We start from the raw sequence: 19416 nt of genomic DNA, 5'->3' as shown, positions 1-19416 counted from the left end.
GCAGGAGAATTAGGAGTTGAAGGCCAGCCTTTGTTTATAGAGTGATTTCAAGGTCAATCAAAGCTACATGAGACCCTGTTTCAAAACAACTAACTAACTAGCCAAGTAAGTAAATAGGGGCTGGAGAGATACTTTTCTAGAGAACCTGAGTTTGAATCCCAGCACCCAATTGGAAGCTAACAACCATCTGTAACTCCAGTTCTAGGAGATCTGAAGGCTTCTCTGGCTTCTGCGTACTGTGTACAGATCTACAAGCAGGCAAAACTCGTGTGATGGTTGGCATATGCTCAGCCCAGGGAGTGGCACTGTTGGAAGGTGTGGCCTGGTTGGGAGATGTGGCCTTGTAGGGAGGTGTGGCTTTCATCTTAGCTGCCTAGGAGCAGAGTCTTCCACTAGCAGCCTTCATCTTCAGATGAAGATGTAGGGGGCTGGAGAGATGACTCAGCAGTTAAGAGCACCGACTGCTCTTTGGAAGGTCCTGAGTTCAAATCCCAGCAACCACATGGTGGCTCACAACCATCTGTAATGAGATCTGACCATCTCTTCTGGTGTGTCTGAAGACAGTTAAAGTGTACTTACATATAATAATAAATAAATCTTTGGGTCGGAGCAAGCAGAGGTCCTGATTTCAAATTCCCAGCAACCACATGATGTTTCACAACCATTGGTACAGCTACAGTATACTCATAGACATAAAATAAATAGATACTGGTCTGAACCTCTGAACCTGTAAGCCAGCCCCAATTAAATGTTGTCCTTATAAGACTTGCCTTGGTCATGGTGTCTGTCCACAGCAGTAAAACCCTAAGACAATATTCATGGAGATAACTTTAAAAATAAATAAATAGCTACAAAATGGCTGGGGGCTCCAGCTCAGCGGTAAAATACCAGGCTACCATGCATGAGTCTGAAGTATAACCAAGGAAACACAAAAACACAACGAAATCTCATTTCTTTAGAAGGAGATCAAAGACCACCTAAGACTTTGCCTGGACCAGACTTGTACTTATCGGGACAAGATGCCTGGCAAACACAGCTTAAGGAAGGAAGGTGTTATTTGTCCAGGGTACTGTCCACCATGGCGAGGAAATCACAGCAGGAGCAGGGGACAGCTGGTCGCACCCCATCTGCTGTCAGGAAGCAGAGATGAATCCGGGTGCCCAGACTGCTTTCTTATCGTCAGCCCAGGACCCCAGCCCCCGAGTGGTGCTGTCCATCCTGACAGTGAGTCCTCCCACTTCTGTTAACACAATCCACAATTCACAAAGATGTTGCCTCCTACGAGGTTCTAGATTCTGTCAAGTTGCCATTCAATATTAACAATAAACGTAACAAACCGGGCAGGCTGGCGGTTACTCTGAGCAGAAGGGGACTAGGAGGAAGGCTGGGAAGGCGACTGCAGAGACCAGTCGGGAGTAAGTAGCCATCTGACTCAGGGTGGGTTCTTAGGGTGGAACTGACAGCCAACAGATTGCCTGGGAGTCTGCTGATCCCAGAGACTCTCTTGGCCTTCACCATAGCCACTCACTGTATTCAGACAGGGCAGCTAAGACAGGCACAGTGCTCCCTGAGCTCAGGATTAATCCTATCAACCACAGCAATGCTGGTTTTGGGCCTCCGGGAGGTAACTTGGGTTGGTTTCTCTTCCTTGGGATGAACTATTCTTTTTTCTGCAACAGCTCCCCATTTCCAGGAATTTACCGCTTTCCTGGCTGGTTTTAGGGACCAAGGAATTCAATGGTTTGAGATTAACCTGTGTCAAACGATACCCTATCCCTCCTCCTCCCTTCCTTTTGTTACTCCAGAATGGTCAGCCCAGCCCATGCTCTAAATATACCATCCTGACCCTTCTCTGCTCCCAGCTGCCTCTCAGCGCCACCACACACACACACACACACACACACACACACACAACTGTCATCTTAGAGTAGAGTAGATTCACTGAGATGCTGAAGATTCCCAGGGTTCCCCTGTCATCCCTGATTCGTGCTGGCTGAGCTGTCCATCAGATCCTCCAGCACTTGACAGTGAGAGTAGACACTGTGGCCAAACAAGGCACGGTTCATCTACCAGCCCCCACCCCAACACTCAAAAGGCAAATGCTTCCCAGGACCACGCAGGGCCTGGGAGCCTGCAGTCGGTTGCCATTCCTGAAGCAGTGAGCGTAAGGCTCTTGAGCTGAGCTTTTGGCCCATTCTTCACTGAATTCTACAAAAATCCTTTTAATGATGTTTGCTTACATACGGGAGTTCATGGGTAAGAGCCGTCATCAAATTCAAGACAGGCGTGGAGAAGGCACTGTGTCGGAAGGCATAGTCAGGACTGACTAGAGGAACAACTGCCACTTAGACCCCGACTTGTGACATATGGCGGGAGGGGGTGGGGGACAGGATTGGGGTCTAGAGCATTGTGCATCCATTTGAGGATCTACTTTCTGGTTTTTTGTTTGTTTGCTTGCTTGTTTTGTGTGTTTTTTTTTTTTTTTCCAAGACAGAGTTTCTCTGTGTAGCCCTGGCTGTCCTGGAACTCACTCTGTAAACCAGGCTGGCCTCGAACTCAGAAATCCGCCTGCCTCTGCCTCCCAAGTACTGGGACTAAAGGCGCGCGCCACCACTGCCCGGCAGAGGATCTACTACTTTCTTTTCTGTTTTCTTTTTCTTTTTTCCATTTCCCCCCTTCCCTTTTTCCCTCTTACTCTGCCCCGCCCTCCACCCAGCCTCACTCCACTCCCTATCACTCTGGCCAGCCCCTAGGTCTTTTGTTTTGGTTTTTTTGTTGTTGTTGTTTTTTGTTGTTGTTTCTCATTACGGATGGTTGTGAACCAACCACCATGTGGTTGCTGGGATTTGAACTCACAACTGACTAGTGCTCTTAACCACTGAGCCATCTCACCAACCCCAGGTTCTACTTTCTTGCATCTCAAGAATGACAGGACTTGAAGTTCTGTCTCTCTGGATGGCACACTATTTACCTGACTGGGTGATCCACTTCTCTGACCAGCGGAGATCTTCCTTGATCATTGCAAGTTTATGTAAGGATCTATCTAGACGTGTCTCTAGCATGTCGATCCAGGTAGGCACCAGTCTGAGTTAGGACTCTGTCTGGGAGGCACTTCCGGTAGGTGCATGGGGAGGAGGGTGACAATGCCCAATCCTGATGTGCCTCCTTAAATTTTCTCAGAGAAGATTCACCACCTCTCTCACCCCTCTCCTAGTCCCGGGCTTTGACGGCTATAACCACAGGGGCAAAGCCCCTATTTTTTCTGCCCTGAGAAACTTTTATTTTGATTCAGGCCCACAAGTCCCGCTCATCCATAAGACACTGCACAGCAGCAGAATGGTTCCAGAAGTCCAGCCACCGCTGAGTGACAGGCCGTAACAGGCACCAGCACTCGTTACACCCGTGTCCACTCTGCCGGAGGATCCCGTGGCCCTTTGGGCCTTCCGATGCGCAAGTTGAAGCCTAAAGGAAGAAGGGTTCCATGCGGAAGCTGAGGTCTGACCTCCTCCAAACCCGCCCCGCTCCAGATCCTGGTATATGAGGCAGACCCTGAGTCCGGTGCCCCAGCCCAAACTCCCAAAGTCCTGGGGCTCTCCAAAGTTGCACCCTACGCTCTGACTTACCTAGCCTGCCAGTCTGCGCTCCGTCCGTTACTTCTTCATAGGCATCAGGCCCGGAATGGTTTTGATCCGCAGGAACTGAGGGCAGGAAAACCTTGGTCAGCTCAAGCGGCTTTTAAGAGCTCCAGGGATTAATGCAGCGCAGCTACCGATTTCCCTCCGTGTTGTAGCGGTTGGGGGCGGGGCCGTGGGCGGGGCCAAGTACGGAGGTCTGTCTTTGGGGCCCTGCTTAGACAACCCAGTTTCCCAACTGAGACCTGACCTAGGGCTCATTTTGGGGCTTGAACCCCGACATTTAGGATCCTGGGGGCGTGGCCACGCTGGATCTGTGGCTGACCTCCGGTTGGCGCTTAGACCCTCCCAAGCCTTAGGAGAGCGGAGAACGTGCAAACAGGTGCTCGCCCTCAGTTCCGCATCCCGGGAGGGCCTCAACTCACCTCGACTCAGTGCCGATGTCCCCTGCGCGTTCTCCGTCTGTGCCACCGGCCGCTGGACACGTGGAGCCACCTGGCTGTAGATCGGGGTGTCTGTGCTGTTGGACGCCCGCGTCCCCGGCCCTGTGCCCGCCGGAGCGCCACGCTTCTGCACCACAGCGTAAGTGTCGGCCATGGGAAGGGTCGGGGGCGCGGGCACAGAGATGCTCCTGCAGCGGACAGCGAGCAGAGGAAGTGAAAGCGCTGAGCTCAAGGAGAGCGGGGCGGGGAAGGGGGAAAAGGGGGGGGAGACAGCAAGCTCAGCCCATGCTACGGGCTTCCTTCCTGCCTGCCCCAGTGCCCTGAGCACGAAAGGAGGAAAGGGGCGGGCCACCCGAGGGCAGAAAGCAGGGGTTCCGTGTCCCTAGTATCCCTACAGCAAGAGGGACAGGGACAGATTGGCAAGTAGGACTAGGGAGGACCCACGTAAAGCCAGCCTTGGTAATGTGTGTGTGACCACAGCCCTCCTACAAGGACACAGAGACAGGTGACTCCCCAGAAGCTTTGATGTACACAGTGAGACTGTTTCTCAAAACATGCGGAAGGTGAGGACCCACGCCCAGGGGTGTCCTCTCATGTCGCAGCAATGTACAGAGGGGGGAGGGGCAAAGAGAGCGAGAGAGAGGGAGAGATTCTAAAAATATATATTTTAATTACCTTCTGGAAGACCAAGGGATACGCTAGCCCAGACTACAGGGGTTGATGCCCCAGGGGCAGAGTGAGCAGACGGAGCCAGTACCTGAGAACCCCCCCTGGTGGGCGGGATGTAGCAGGCAGGGCTGAGGAGGTCCTGAGGGAGAAGGCTTCCTTGCAGATTGGAGCACAGTTCTGCAGGGAAGCAGTCGGGGAGGGGTCAGGGGCCATGTCCCTGGTGCAGATCGCTGTGGGTGCTGAGGTGAGCTTAGGAGGGGACAGCCTGAGGAGGGAGCTCTGAGGAGGCAAAGGTGCCTTCACAGAGAGTCAGCTGCTGTTCCCAAGAGGCAGACCGGTGCTGCTGGCTGGCAGAAAGGGTGAAATTGGGGGCTCTGTACCTCCTTGAGGTTCTGGTAGTGGGAGCTGGTGTTCTGGAGAGTTCTGGAGAATAGCTGAGCCACTGTGTGGTACAGGAACCTGTACTGCTCCTGTTGGGGTGGGTGGTCATTGAGAAGGGGAGAGTGGGAAGGCAGGAAAGCCGCCCTCTGCCCTAGGGAAAGGACAGACAGACTACCTCTGTCTGCACTGCTGCAGGCCGCTGTTTCCGCATCTCCAGGACCACTTCGAAGAGGCTGAAGTTGGGAGGGATTGTCTGGGATAGAGAGGGGAGGTGAGACCCTGCAGGCCCTGGTGGGCAGCCATAGGACAGACTGTGCACAGAGAAGAGGACATCATACCTGCGTCAGCAGCAACTGCCTCACATAATCAACAGCACACAGGACACCAGTGCGTCCACAGCCAGCACTGACAATCAAGAATCAGAACAGACACCATCATAGCCTACCCACAATGCCCCTTTCCCCATTCTGTTCCTCCTCCCTTTTCCACAGGTCTTGAGCTGTGTTGCCCAGGCTAGCCTCTGACTTCAGCTTCCTAAGTGCTGGGATGTCAGGACTACCTAACTGTACAGATCCCAGAACCCATTCTGAGCTGAGCTGAACTGAGCTGAGCTGAGGGAGATCAGTACCTCTTAAACTGCAGGATCCCTAGACAATAATTTTAAATAAAAGCTTTTGGTTTTTCTTTTTTGATTTTTTTTTATTTTGGGTTTTTTGTTTGTTTGTTTGTTTGTTTTGTTTTCCGAGACAGGATTTCTCTGTGTTGTCCTGGCTGTCCTAGAGCTCACTCTGTAGACCAGGCTGGCCTCGAACTCAGAAATCTGCCTGCCTCTGCCTCCCAAAGTGCTGGGATTACAGGCGTGCGCCACCACCTCCCAGCGCTTTTGGTTTTTCATGTATGTTAGTGTGCACCCATTTTGTGTGTGTGTGCGTGTGTGTGTGTGTGTGTGTGTGTGTGTGTATGCGTGCATGCGTGTGTGCGTGCACGTGCTGGGTGACAGAGAGTATGGAGACCAAACGTCAATATTAAATTTAAGACAGGGTCTCTTACTAAACAGGCTGCTCACAAATTTGCTTGACTTACTAACAACACCCTCAGTGGAGTCACTTGTCTCTAGCCATCACCATGTGCTGGGGTTACACAGGGGGCAAGCCACCTGACCTGGGTTTTGACTGGGTAATGGAGATCTGAACTCAAGAGTGTGTACAGCAGGTACTTGGACGGCTGAGGTATTTCTTCCACACAGGAAGACCTTTTTTCTTCACTTAGACTTGTGAACGGTCAGCTATACACTTTCTACTCTGCAGCAGGCACGCTACTCCAGCTAAGGATTCCAGCTCACTCTATCATGAACACACAGCCAGGAGCTTCTCACGAGATGCCTCTGAAAAGGAAAGGCTGGCTTCAAGCCCCAAGCTCTCCCTTGCCTCTCTGCCTCGTCCTCTCCCTTCTGCCTCCCCAGATCCTCATAAAGCTCATTTCCTAAACCTGCAGTGCACACAGAGGGGTCCGGGTCCAAGTCCTTGGAGGCTGCGGGCCTCCTCCACCATGGTGAGAATGTGATCGGGACTGCTGGGAACCCCGTGGTCGGGCCAGGATATATACTGTAGCTGGTGCACAGAGCGGGATTCCTGAGACAGGGAACAGAGAGTGGAAAACAATGAAAAGAAGAAAAACTACATTCCTAAACATATTCCATTTAAATCTACCAGATAAGGAAGAAGACTAAGAAGATTTGCATAGCATGCACAAGGCCGTGGGCTCCACCCTCAGTACCTCGGAGACAAGCAAGTCCACTGCACAATAACGGAGGGTGATGGGAACTGACTGGAATCCTGAGTGTCAGCATTTATGGGAGAGGAGACAGCTCGTCCCATGCAAGAGCCCCTTCGCCTTTAACCTTTTTAACCTCGCCCTTTACCTTCTGGAATGTAACCTGGAGGGTCCTGAGAGTGATGTCCGAATTCAGCGCTGTCTCCTTCGTCTGAGCATGGACAGAGAAAACAGAAGAGAAATAGAGACCTTAGCCACACATTTCACATCTTTAGAAAGCAAAGGTTTTTGGGGTTTGGTTTTGCTTTGGAGACAAGCCTTGCTGAAGAGCCCAGACTGGCCTCAAACCAGAGATCCTTCTCTGAATCCGCCTCCCATGTGTTGGGATGGCAGGTGTGTGTACTACCACGCCTAGCGGAAGCAGAGCATTCTTGATTGAAAATCAAATACTAAAAACATTTTTAAAACACTTAGGTCTGCAGTGCCGTTTTGCATTCCTGGGATTCCTCGTGGCTGAGACCCGAGACCTTGCTGGGCATGTCTTACAGTCCATACTCTGGCAGACTTGCTTCCTTAGTGTATCTGATTCCCAGTCTTCAGGAGATTTATATTTTGCTTCTCTTTGCATTTTTATTACATACTTTTTTTTTTACTGCAAAAGAATATTTTAAAATATGCTGAGTTTATTTGTGGTACAGTCTTCAAATTACCTCGTTTAAAAGAAACAGCTAACAAAATCCATTTTAAAATACACTGATGATTTGAAAACATGACATGAAAATGAAGACTCCTGATTTTAAATAACTGCCTAACTATGAAATTATCCTTTTAACATTTTTTAGTTCAATTCTGGGTGAAACAAGATGGCCTGTTTATGTTTCTTCCAACAATCCTCTTGCCCTGATCCTTTTCTGATGGTTTCTGTCCTATGTATAATACCACAGTCTCAACGGAAGGAGCTTGGAAGGCCCCCTTCTTGAGCCCATATTAGTTGTCTGATTTTTATTGTCTCCTGGTGTACTTTCTCAAAGCAATAGCCACAAAGGACATGTTTCTGCATCAGGTGACCACATCCAGGGAAGATAGATGTCTATATTATTCTTACTTTTAATAAGCTTGTGAGGGCTTCTTCTTCTACATTGGTTAACTTTGATGGTGCATCGTTTTGGGAAGCTGCCATCCAAAAGATACTATCTAAAAAGCTAGAATTTTCTTTATTTTCTCTGGTATCATGTGCTAGTTCAGCGAGGATGGATGGACTCTGAACTGCTGATGCTGGTGTCTCTTTCCACGAACTCTCTCCTTACAGACCCAACTGAGGAGCAAAGCCATCCCGGTGCAGCTGCAATGGCCCTTCTAGCAGCTCCCAGCACCTCTGGAGTGGTCCAGGATGCACCAGCCACTGTAGCGGCAGCAGCAGCCAAGGAGCCATGATCCTCCCAAGCCAAAAGAATAGTTTTAAATGGTTTCACAACCAATAATAATATGTCCTCCAGGTAAGTATTGTGTTACTGTAAATATAGCCATATATTTTTAATTCAAATACATTTCTATACTGACAATATTTTTAAATTTTCTTTTGGCCCAAACTTCTCCCAAAGCATTCAAGGAAACTTTTGTCAGAGTAGGCAAAGAGGAATGAGTATATAAAACAAGGCGATCTTTTTACAGTGGAGCATAAGAGAGTCCTATTGTTCTGTAATACAATGGTCTCCTTGCATTTGTTAATGGCTAACTACCTGAATGTGGAGGGAGTTCCTCCAGTAAAGAACACTGTAAGACAGGAATTGCAGAAACCTGACCAGGTACATTTTGGTTACAGCAGTAGCTGTAGTCAGAGTTAACTGCGTTAGGGCCTGGGGAGAATACTTATCCTGCATGTATTCTGAGTTTTCCACAGTGTAAGCGAGCTGTGAGAAAATAGTTCATCTTTCGAAGCCTAGCCCAAGGCTTCCCACTCTGTATGTCTTCCTTAAAATCTCCTACACTACCCAAGGCCTGCAGAAACCACCTCTGTTCCCACCCCTGCTCCAGCTTACCAGGGTGATGCAGAAAGGCCCGGCCTGTAAAGGTTCCTGCTCCCGGGCCCAGTAGCGTTCACACTTCCTCTGCAAAGTAAGACAGGAAAGGCAAGGAGTGAGGGGGGAGGTCACCTTCAGGGTGACAGGACACCCTGAGAGCTACTTGTGGGAGGGCCAGGAGCTGCGGCTGCAATGGAGCCCAGCTGCAGAGTATAACATAAACACTTGCACAGCATAGAAGCAAGCTTCTGATCATGCTGGGGGAAGACAGTCAGGACACCCTCCTATGGCCTGCAGCTGTAACTAAGCACATGGACCACTCCATATCATAGACACATGGCCCTGCAGGGGTCTGCTCACTCAGCAGACTAGCTGCCCTACCACCTTGATGTCACTAAGCTGTAGGAACTAAGGATCCCTGTGATGTCACCAAGCCGCAGAAGCACAGATCACAGCTCAGAGGGTGAGACAAAGAATTTGCAGGGCAAACAGGAGGGGGGGGGGGAACAGAAAGCTCCAGGTGATAAAATATATAGAAGAGTCTTCACTGCCTTCCTAGAAAGGTAAACGCTTGAAACACTTTTTAACCAGAGTCAACACAATCTAACATTGAACTATGCAACACTTAAACAAAGATGTAGCAATGTGTGACTGGTTACCAGGGGCAGAATCAGGGAATGGGGACAGATCCAGAAGCAACAGAGGAAAACGAGGCAAAGACCTTAAAATAGCAATATACACAGAGTCAAATGGAAACATGAGTGTAACAAAGAATAAAATGAGATGCAAAAACAGCCCTAGATGGAATTCCAAAACACAAGTCACTAACAGCAGGTTAACGTCCCAGAGAAAAAGAAGCAGGAACCAGAAACACGAAGATATGCAACGGAGACAACAGCAAGAAGGAGAAGCTGCGATAAACAAGAGACTCGTCCTTAATGGGACACACCAAGGGGCCAAGGAGAGCAGCGGAAAAAGTTTTAACTTTATGTGTATGAGTGTTTTGTCTACATGTATGGTCTGGGCACTGTGTGCCTGCCTGGTGCCTGAGGCCAGAGGTGAGCACTCAAATCTCTTGGACCTGGAGTTATAAATAGTTGTGAACCTCCATGTAAGTTCTGGGAGTTGAACTTGGGTCCTCTGGAAGAACAGCCAATGCTCTTCATCGCTGAGCCAGAGAAACCAGAAATTATACTTAAAGAAATAAAAGCTGGGACTGTAGATGATTCAGGACTTAAGAGCACTGACTGCTCTTCTAGAGGCCCTGAGTTCAAATCCCAGCAACCACAAGGTGGCTCACAACCATCTGTATTGGGATCCAATGCCCTCTTCTGGTATGTCTGAAGATAGCGATAGTTTATTCACATGCATAAAATAAATGCATACATCTTTTAAGAAGAAAGAAAGAAAAAGAAAGAAAAAGAAAGAAAAGCAGAACATTCCCCAAACTGATGAGACTAAAAAAGTCAATAATCTGCGGCAATGTTGAAGCTCGCTTGCCCTGGCCGACGATTGAAAACAAGAACACCAGCCGGGCGTGGTGGCACACACCTTTAATCCCAGCACTTGGGAGGCAGAAGCAGGCAGATTTCTGAGTTCAAGGCCAGCCTGGTCTACAGAGTGTGTTCCAGGACAGCCAGGGCTACACAGAGAAACCCTGTCTCGGAAAAGCCAAAAAGCCAAAACCAACCAAACACAAAAACAAAACAAAACAAAAAACAAGAGACCTTGTTTCAAACAAGATGGAGGTCTTATGACCTCCACACTCATGCTATGGCACACACACACACACACACACACACAGAGGGGGGGGCAGAGGGAGAGGGAGAGAGAGAGAAAGAGGGAGAGAGAGAAAGAGAGAGAGGGAGAGAGAGAAAGAGAGAGAGAGGGAGAGGGGGAGAGGGAGAAAGAGAGAGGGAGACAGAGAAGGAGAGAGAGAGAGAGAGAGAGGGACCTAAACACAATTAAAACCAAAAGCATGTTAATAGAGAGATGGCTCAGGGGTTAAGAGCATTTCCAGAGGTCCTGAGTTCAATTCCCAGCACCTACATGGTGGCTCACAACCATCTGTAATGGGATCTGATGCCCTCTTCTGGTGTGTCTGAGGACAGTGACAGTGTACTCATATACATAAAATAAATAACTTCTTAAAAAAAAAAAAAAAACAGCATCACAGTGACAAACCAACCTAGCTTCACAGAAAAAAAAAAAAAGAGCTAAAAAGAATCAAAAGTAGAAAGGAATTCTTCATCATAGTCAAACTCCACTGAGATTCCCAGTGATGTACCTAGGAAGCACAGGACAGTTTCAACCTCACCCAAGCCTACAGCAGCACAATGTGGGGGTGGGGGTGGGGGCGGGGAGGGGACAGAAAAGAGAAAATGACGAGAAGAGTAGGGAGGGTGGGGGAGGGGTCTGCATCAGCGTGCAGGCAGGAAGAGGAAGAAGCACTGCTTTGATCCCTATGTGGCATGACTCATTTTTGGGGGGAGCTACTGAAGAATGCATGCTACACATGCCGGGCTGACAGACTCAGTAAGGTGGCTGGAGCAGAAATCAGTGTGGGGCTATCAATTTTGTCTCAACATTCGGCATAAGCTGTGTCATAAATTAAAACAAGCCTATAACATTAAGAAGTATAAAATATATGAAATATATAAAATTTCAAAGTTGTAAATTTTAGTCCTGGCTGACCCGGAATTTACTGTGTAGACCAGGCTAGCATAAAACTCACAGAGATCTAACCTGCCTCTGCCTAGCAAAGGCATGTGCTACCATGCCAGGCAAGCAAGTTCTCTCTCTCTCTCTCTCTCTCTCTCTCTCTCTCTCTCTCTCTCTCTTTCTCTCTTTTTCCTGTTTTTTTTTTTCTTAAGACATTTCAGTGTAGCCTTGGCTATCCTGGAACTCGATCTATAGACCAGGCTGGCCTCAAACTCACAGAGAGCCTCCTGCCTCTCTAGTGGTGGGATCAAAGATATGCACCACCACTGCCCAGCTAAGTATTTTTATCCAAAACTCTTTCAACTCAGTACTAAAGACAATAACCCACTTTAAAAATGGAACCTGAATATATGTCTGCCTAGAGAAAACCCACAAACAGACATATAGACACATAAAAAACAAAGCAAAAATGAGTGGTTTTTTGTTTTGTTTTGTTTTGTTTTTTAAGAATCATTTTTTTTGCCAGGCGGAGGTAGGCAGAGCCCTGACTTTGAGGCCAGCCTGGTCTACAGAGTGAGTTCCGGGACAGCCAGGGCTACACAGAGAAACCCTGTCTCCAAACAAACAAACAAGGACTTGTTTTTCTTATTTTTAATTGGAGAGGTTACATGCCTGTGAGTGCGGGTGACTGCAGAGGCCAGGGTTGTCAGGTGCCCTGGAGCTGCAGTTACAAGTCCTCGTAAGCCACTTGTTGGTGCTAGGACCCAAATGTGGGTCCTCCGCAGCAGCAGAACTCGCTCTTAACCACTGAGCCATCTCTCCATCCTCGTGAGTGGGAAATAAATAACTGCTGGGGGCTGGGGAGAGGGCTCAGGGGTAAGAACAGGTGCTGAACAAGAATGAGGATTCTGAGTTCAAATCCCAGCAACCACCACATGGTGGCTCACAACCATCATAATGAGATCTGACGCCCTCTTCTGGTGTGTCTGAAGACAGCTACAGTGTACTTACATATAATAAATAAATACATCTTAAAAAAAAAAAGAATGAGGATCTGAATTCAAATACCCTGCACCCATGGATAAGGACTGGTCTGTCCCTGTAACCCCAACGTCATAGGGGAGGGGACAGGAGGATCTCTGGAGCATGGTAGCCAGCCTACCTCCAGGCTAAGTGAAACACCCGCGTGAAGGGAAAAAGGGATAGAATAGGACACCTGACATCCTCCTTTGACCTCTAAATGTGTGCACACCACTCCACACCACAAACACATAGACACACACACATGCACACACACACACAGACACACACACACACACACACATGAATGTATGCAAAATAGCAAGTATTACTGAACATACAGAGAAACTAAAACCCCTAGCTGGTAAAAGTCTAAAAGGTCTAGCCACTGTGGAAAAAAAAATTAAATAATTCCACTGCAGATTTATATTCAAATAATTGAAAAATTAGATAGGTCTAGAGAAACAGCTCAGCAATTAAGAGTACCACCCAACCATGAACACTGGAGCTCAGATCCCAGCATCCGGACAGCCAGGCAGCATTTGTATGCCTGTGCCCCAGCTCAGCAGCGGGCAGAGACAGGGAGATCTCTGGGGCGGGCAGAGACAGGGAGATCTCTGGGGCGGGCAGAGACAGGGAGATCTCTGGGGCGGGCAGAGACAGGGAGATCTCTGGGGCGGGCAGAGACAGGGAGATCTCTGGGGCTTACTGGCTTCTAGCTGAGCTGAGAAAATTCAAGCACTGAGTTCAGGGAGGATCCCAAAAGGAAGAAAAGGGCCAGCAGAGTGTCACAAGCCTTTAAACCTAGCGATGTAGCAGGAGCAGGGGGGCAGGGACAAGTGGATCTCTGTGAGACCAGCCACATCTCCATAGTGAGTTCCAGGCCACTCAGGGTGACATGGAGCGATGCACAGACAGAGGTACACACGTATGTACACTGGCTCACACAAACGAAAATGAAAGCCAGCAGCCAGAGGATAACTGTTTACCACTGCGTGCCAACGGCATTATCCACAGTGGTCTAGAGGGGGAGCAGCCCAGCTGTCTATCAACAGATGAGTGGGTACAGGAAACATGACACAAAGCCGCGTCACATTCAGTCTTACAGTGAATGACATTCTGGTACACATGACAACATGGACAGACCTTCAACCCATCATGGGAAAGAAACCAGAAACAGGACACAGATTGTATAATCCCATTTACACGATGCTACTGGGGGGACAACAATGGAGACAGAAGACCAGGGGAGGAGGACTTTGTGTGTGTGTGTGTGTGTGTGTGTGTGTGTGTGTTTGAATGAAAGTTAAATGTGCCAGGCGGTGGTGGCACATGCCTGTAATCCCAGTACTTGGGAGGCAGAGGCAGGTGGATTTCTGAGTTCGAGACCAGCCTGGTCTACAGAATGAGTTCCAGGACAGCCAAGGCTACACAGAGGAAGAAAAGTAAATGTGTTTGGATGCCCGAGGAGGCCAGAAGAGGGCATCAGATCCTTTGGGGCTGGAGCTACAGGCAATTGTAAGCTACCTGGTGTGGGTGCTGGGACCGAGGAGGACTTAGGTCCTCTACGAGAGGTGCTCTTAACCTCCAGACATCTTTCAGCCCCTTACATGGTGATTTTTATGTTTACATATATTTTACCACAAGGTTTAAAAGACCCAGTTAGAGATTCCCTCATATTCCCAACAAGAGAGACAGAGAGAGAGAGAGAGAGAGAGAGAGAGAGAGAGAGAGAGAGAGAGAAAGCAGGGAAGAGTCAAGATGGCTCATCAGGTAAAGACACTTGTTGCCAAGACAATCCCAGGGACCCACGTGGTTGAAAGAGACAACCCCCCCTTCCCAGCGTAGTCTCTGACCTCTGCCCCATTCCACGGCACAGCACACATGCTCACACATGCACATGCCCCTGCACACAGTAAGTAAAAGGTTTTCAAATTGAAAAGGAATCAGAACTGTTGTTGAGGATGTAAGGAAACTGGAGTTGTGCGTGTGGATGGAAATGTAACCTGATACAGCTACTTTGGAAAATGGCCTGTCACTTCCTTAAACTAGAGTTAAAATTAGAGTTCCTCAATGACCTAGCAATTCCACCCAATGCACACTCAAGAAACGAAAGTTCATGTCCACACAAAGGCTTGCATGCGAACGTTCACAGTGGTGTGATTCCGAGAAATGTCCAGCATCTACAAACTGCTTAGAGGAGGGGGTAAAATGCAGATACGTTCAAGGGGCTATTCAGCAATCAAAAGAAGTACATTAGCGGCACGCTTCTGTACGCAAGGACTGGGAGCACAGAGAGAAAGGAACCAGTTGTGAAAGCCACGTACCTCACAACTCCATTTTGTGTTAAACACGCCAGGCAGGCGAATCTGCTGGGCTCAAAAGGAGACTAGGGGTTGCCTGTGACTCTAAACATGGGCCGTGACTGCTAATGGGGTGGTGAAAGGGTTAATAGTCACCCAGGCTGGCCTCAAAGTTCTGATCCTCTCACTTCGGCCTCCCAAGAACCTGAAGTACATGCAAGAGGGAGCTGGCAGGCCTGGCTAAACGGGTGAATTGTGTCCCAGTGAGAAGACAGTCAAAGGTAAAAATAATAGCTTGTGGAGAGGGTCGTCATACTACTGTGACGCGCATTGCACATTTAGAATTACCTGTGTGTTGAGGTAGACAAGAACTATGAAGGGAAATGGAGGAACACAAAAAGGAGTTAGAGGCAGGTGTGTGTGTGTGTGTGGGGGGGGGGGAGGTGAGACCGTGTGAAGGTCCAGGTGACAGAACAGGCTATGGTGAAGTCCATGACAGAAGACAGCCCCAAAGCAGAGCCTTCTCTGGCTCATCTGAGAATAGCCAAGACCAGCATAGGTAGAGGGGTGTATAAGGAGCAGGGAAGGGTCGAGAGAGACCAGGGTGGAGACTCTTCAGTAAAGGTCCTTGGCCACGCTGTGGGCTGGTAGAAAGCTGGGCTGCCAGTACTGAGGGGGAACCCCATGATCAAAAGGAAAAAGATCGAGGCAAAATTAGGACCAGTGGCTTTTGCAGAGCTGCGGTGGAGTCAGCCAGGGACTGAACTCTGGTTCTAGGGACAAGAAGGAGACCCCCCCGCCCCCGCAGGCCTCCCCTCCTCCCTGCGCAAGCCTTCTTTGCATTCTAGGAGGCTGAGGATACATACCCTTCCATTTTCTGTCTCTTGACAGGCCATCAGGATCACCTAGACAAACGGTGAGGGAGAGGGAGGCCACTGAGTAAGGAGAAATCAGAAGGACAGGGACTCAGAATCATGCTCCTCTCTCTGTCCCACAAAGCTGACCTTGACCCCAAACTCCCAAACCAGGCGCCAGAAGTCCAACAGAGTGTGAGGCAGGGGTCCTTGTGTCGCAATGTAGGTCTGGTTTCCATCTGTGCCCTGGGAAAGACCCATTCATTAACGAGATTCTGACGCCCATCCCAACCCACCCCAAAGCCACCCCTTCCTTGATCACTAGCCTGACCCGGATGAAGTTGGCATTGATGTAGTCTCCATGTCCCTCTTCCTGGAGCAGGGAAAGGATGACTCTCGTCTCATCATCTGCGAGAGGGTGAGACACGTGGAGGGTGTCAAGTCTCTGACACCCTCCCAGGCAAAAGCAATCAGGGTGACAGCACACTAGTTGGGAATCTGCCCCCTTGTGGCTTCGGGGAGTAAGGCAGCAACCTTGAGCATGGGTGATAGCCTGTTTTGGGGAGAGTGGGAGGGAGGGGCGGGGAGCAGGGGTTAGAGAGGGTGGGACATGGGTGGGAGGGGTTGGCTGTATGTGGGTGCGGCCAAATGGGCACTGGGACGCAGCATTTGTGCAAGTGGCACTGACTCCCTCAAGAGACCCACTGACTTACATGGCACCACGTCTTTGTAGCGGTTCTTCCCCGTGTTCCCATGCCGACTGCCGGCTTTAGTAGAGCACACACCTTCAGTCTTCCAGGCCACAGAGCGGGCCTTAATGTCCTAATGGAAGGCACCATGGGCAGAAAGAACAGAGTGAGACCCATCCGTACTAGGATCTGCGTAATAGTATCTAGAACAGCAGGGGAAAGTTAGACTCAGTGCTAGAGGGTTTAGACATCCCAAGTGGGAACTATCCACTCTCCAAATTGTACAGATGAACGTTGATGTAGGTAGTGGTTGAGGAATTTGCCAAAGGTCCCACAAGGAGGTACCCCAACAAAGGTTGAACCCAGACCCCTCAGATCTGCACACTCAACCATGTTATACTGTACTATAAACAATGATAATAAAATATGCATCATTTAGACCAAAAATATTGTTCAATGCATATAATAAGCACTTTCTGCACGGGCCTAAAGATTTTCTACTCAATCCCTATATCCCATAAGGAGCGAGGAGCAACACCAGAAAGTTGTCCTCTGACCTGTACATAGGTGCGGTGGCATGCACAAGACCTCCCCCCACCCCCAAACAAACTAAACCCGGGCCAGGGCGATGCTTCATTGGGTAGAGGTGCTTGCCCGCAAGCCTGATAGCCCGACTCTCACCACAGGTAAGGCAGAAGGGTAATGGTAACTCTCGTGGTTGTCTATAGTTAGCCCTAAAACGTGTGTGCACACATATAATTAAAAAAAAAAGTTCAAAGTCACCCTTGGCTACACATTGAATTCAAGACCTGCCTGAACCTGTCTCAAGACCCTGTCTCAAAAAAATAATAGGGCTTAGAAAAGATGGCTAAGTGGTTAGGAGTGCATTCTGCTCTTGTAGAGGACCAAGTTTGGTTCCTAACACTAGCGCCTGCCAGCTCACAAGTACCGGGATTTCCAGCTTCAGAGATTCAATAGCCTCTTCTAGCCTCCAAGAGAATCTGCACACACACATACACACATACACACACACCTACATATATACATACACGCGCCAAATAAAAATTAAAAATACTCTATACAAGACACAGCATGACAATATGCTATAGATATGAGGTATAATATATAACATGTAAGAAGATGCTATGTCAGGTGCTCATAATTGCAATGATTGGCATTGTGCTTGGGCCACCATTCCAAAGTGGTTTACTTCTTCTGCTGGACGGGTTATCCCAGCCCCCAGAGACACCTTCTTCCTACAGTGAGTGTTTCAGTCACAGAGAGAGAAAAGTTCTGGAGTGAATGAGTGCAAAACTCTGCATGGAGCCCTCAGGACTGTTCGCTTCAGCCTGAAAGACACCCCACAGGCATGCTTGTGCATGTCTTCTTGTTTACAAAATGTAAACAAGCTTATGCTAATATAGTTTTTAAGGTTACAGTATTTTACATATGTGAATTATTTAGATTCACATTTCATCTATCCATATGCTTGTGTGTATATTATGAACGTAATAAATTTGACTTGGGTTTTGTTTGTTTATTAGATTTTTGGGTTGTTTTTTTTTTTGGTTTGGTTTGGGTTTTCGTTTTCTTTCTTTCTTTCTTTCTTTCTTTCTTTTTTTTTTTTTTTTTTTTGGTTTTTTTTTGGATTTGGTTTTTTTTTTTTTTGAGACAGGGTTTCTCTGTGTAGCCCTGGCTGTCCTGGAGCTCACTCTGTAGACCAGGCTGGCCTTGAACTCAGAAATCCTCCTGCCTCTGCTTCCCAGAGTGCTGGGATTACAGGCCTCCGGCTCACACTTATTTTTATATCTTTATAATTTATGTTTCTAAGTTTGATACAACGTATTACGTGTTTGGATCACGTCACTATATTTAAAATACTTCATTACATGTTGTGTGTCATGGCTGTCCCCTCTCACGAGCTTGATTGGCCTGTTGTAATGTCTACAACGTTTGTAAGCCATGTTAAAGGCTTACGTGTTAATGTTTGTTGTCTCTGTTGTGGTATTGTGGTCGGTTTGTTGTTTTGTTTTGTTTGTTTTGCTTGTTTAGTTAGTTGGGTTGTTTGTTTGTTTTGAGACAGGGTCTTCCTATATAGTCCTGGCTGTCCTGGCATTCTCTGTGTAGACTAGACTGACCTCAGACTTACAGAGGTCTTCCTGCCCTGCCTCCAAGTGCTAGGTGCATACAGTGAATTTATCCAGTGAATACCCAATACATGCTAGGTTCATCTACCCAAACCACCTAATTTTCAGACCGACTTGGCTTTTAAACATTCACACTTCAAAACAGGTGAAATTGAGGTCAGAGCTCCCAGGGCCACAGTTCTGAAAAGCCCTAGAACAGACTGGAAACTCGAAACTCAAAGTCTAGGCGATAAGTTTCCTTGTTCCTCTTTCTGCTGCCCCAAGTCACTTCCTCCCTGGGATTACAAGGTGACCCAGGAGTGGCCCGGGAGGGGGACTGGGAGTCCAGCGCAGGTGTGCTGCCTCCCTCCCCAGCGGAAGCCACCGCCCCGCTAGAGAGAAGGTTACTCCGGGAGCTCACACCGACACCTGAGTGTGTCTGACTCCTCCTAGACAGCGGCCAACTTCACCCTCTGGGCACCTGCGGGTAGAGTGCGAAAGGCTGGGAGAGAATCAGGGTGAGAGAAGTGCGGGAGGAGGAAACCGGAGAGCAGGAGGCAGGAGACGCCCCGGGAGCGGAGAGGAAAAGGCAGAGCTTTCGTATTGCACAGGTGGACAGCCGTGGGGAGCGCCTGGCTGCGAAGCGTGATGGCTGGAGTGTCACTCACGCTGAACTCACGGGCGAGGATTGCCCCCTCCCGGTGGTCCCGGGCTTCCAGCTGCTCCAAGAAGCTCCTCACCCGGTCCGAGTGGCGACTCATGCTGCGACCCGCTCGCTAGGGCTCAGCAAAGAGCGCTCCGACCCAAGGAGTTTAGACGCTGCGGGGTGGAGCCTCCGTCCCAG

The 19416-nt window shown here is 48.9% G+C and overlaps 1 protein-coding gene and 1 pseudogene across 1 annotated transcript; both read right to left on the bottom strand.

Annotated features, from left to right (window-relative positions):
* Positions 1-2202: 2202 nt before the first annotated feature.
* Positions 2203-19369, bottom strand: Ptpn18 (protein tyrosine phosphatase non-receptor type 18). Its single transcript, XM_052192874.1, has 15 exons — positions 19241-19369; positions 16471-16579; positions 16089-16165; positions 15908-16003; positions 15770-15808; positions 8938-9006; positions 7047-7109; positions 6614-6756; positions 5464-5530; positions 5301-5378; positions 5125-5214; positions 4833-4921; positions 4058-4263; positions 3624-3698; positions 2203-3462 (listed from the first exon to the last, which is right to left on the bottom strand). Exons 1-15 carry the CDS (start codon positions 19331-19333, stop codon positions 3395-3397), a joined length of 1362 nt encoding a protein of 453 aa, XP_052048834.1. The 5' UTR covers positions 19334-19369; the 3' UTR covers positions 2203-3394.
* On the bottom strand, positions 7694-8374 carry LOC127692492 (39S ribosomal protein L32, mitochondrial-like; annotated as a pseudogene).
* Positions 19370-19416: the final 47 nt, after the last annotated feature.

The sequence above is a fragment of the Apodemus sylvaticus genome, chromosome 9, assembly GCF_947179515.1.
Source record: "Apodemus sylvaticus chromosome 9, mApoSyl1.1, whole genome shotgun sequence".
NCBI lineage: Eukaryota > Metazoa > Chordata > Mammalia > Rodentia > Muridae > Apodemus > Apodemus sylvaticus.
The sequence above is the reverse complement of the archived record's forward strand: the minus strand, read 5'-3'. Positions and strand labels throughout refer to the sequence as shown.

What these genes read in the sequence shown, in the direction of transcription:
- Ptpn18 (XM_052192874.1), bottom strand. Translation starts at nt 19,333, where the DNA reads ATGAGTCGCCACTCGGACCGGGTGAGGAGCTTCTTGGAGCAGCTGGAA. An exon ending in TTTGGGAGTTTGGGGTCAAG is followed by an intron (nt 15,809 to 15,907) that starts GTCAGCTTTGTG and finishes CCGTTTGTCTAG; the next exon opens with GTGATCCTGATGGCCTGTCA. An exon ending in GGCCTTTCTGCATCACCCTG is followed by an intron (nt 7,110 to 8,937) that starts GTAAGCTGGAGC and finishes GTCCATGCTCAG; the next exon opens with ACGAAGGAGACAGCGCTGAA.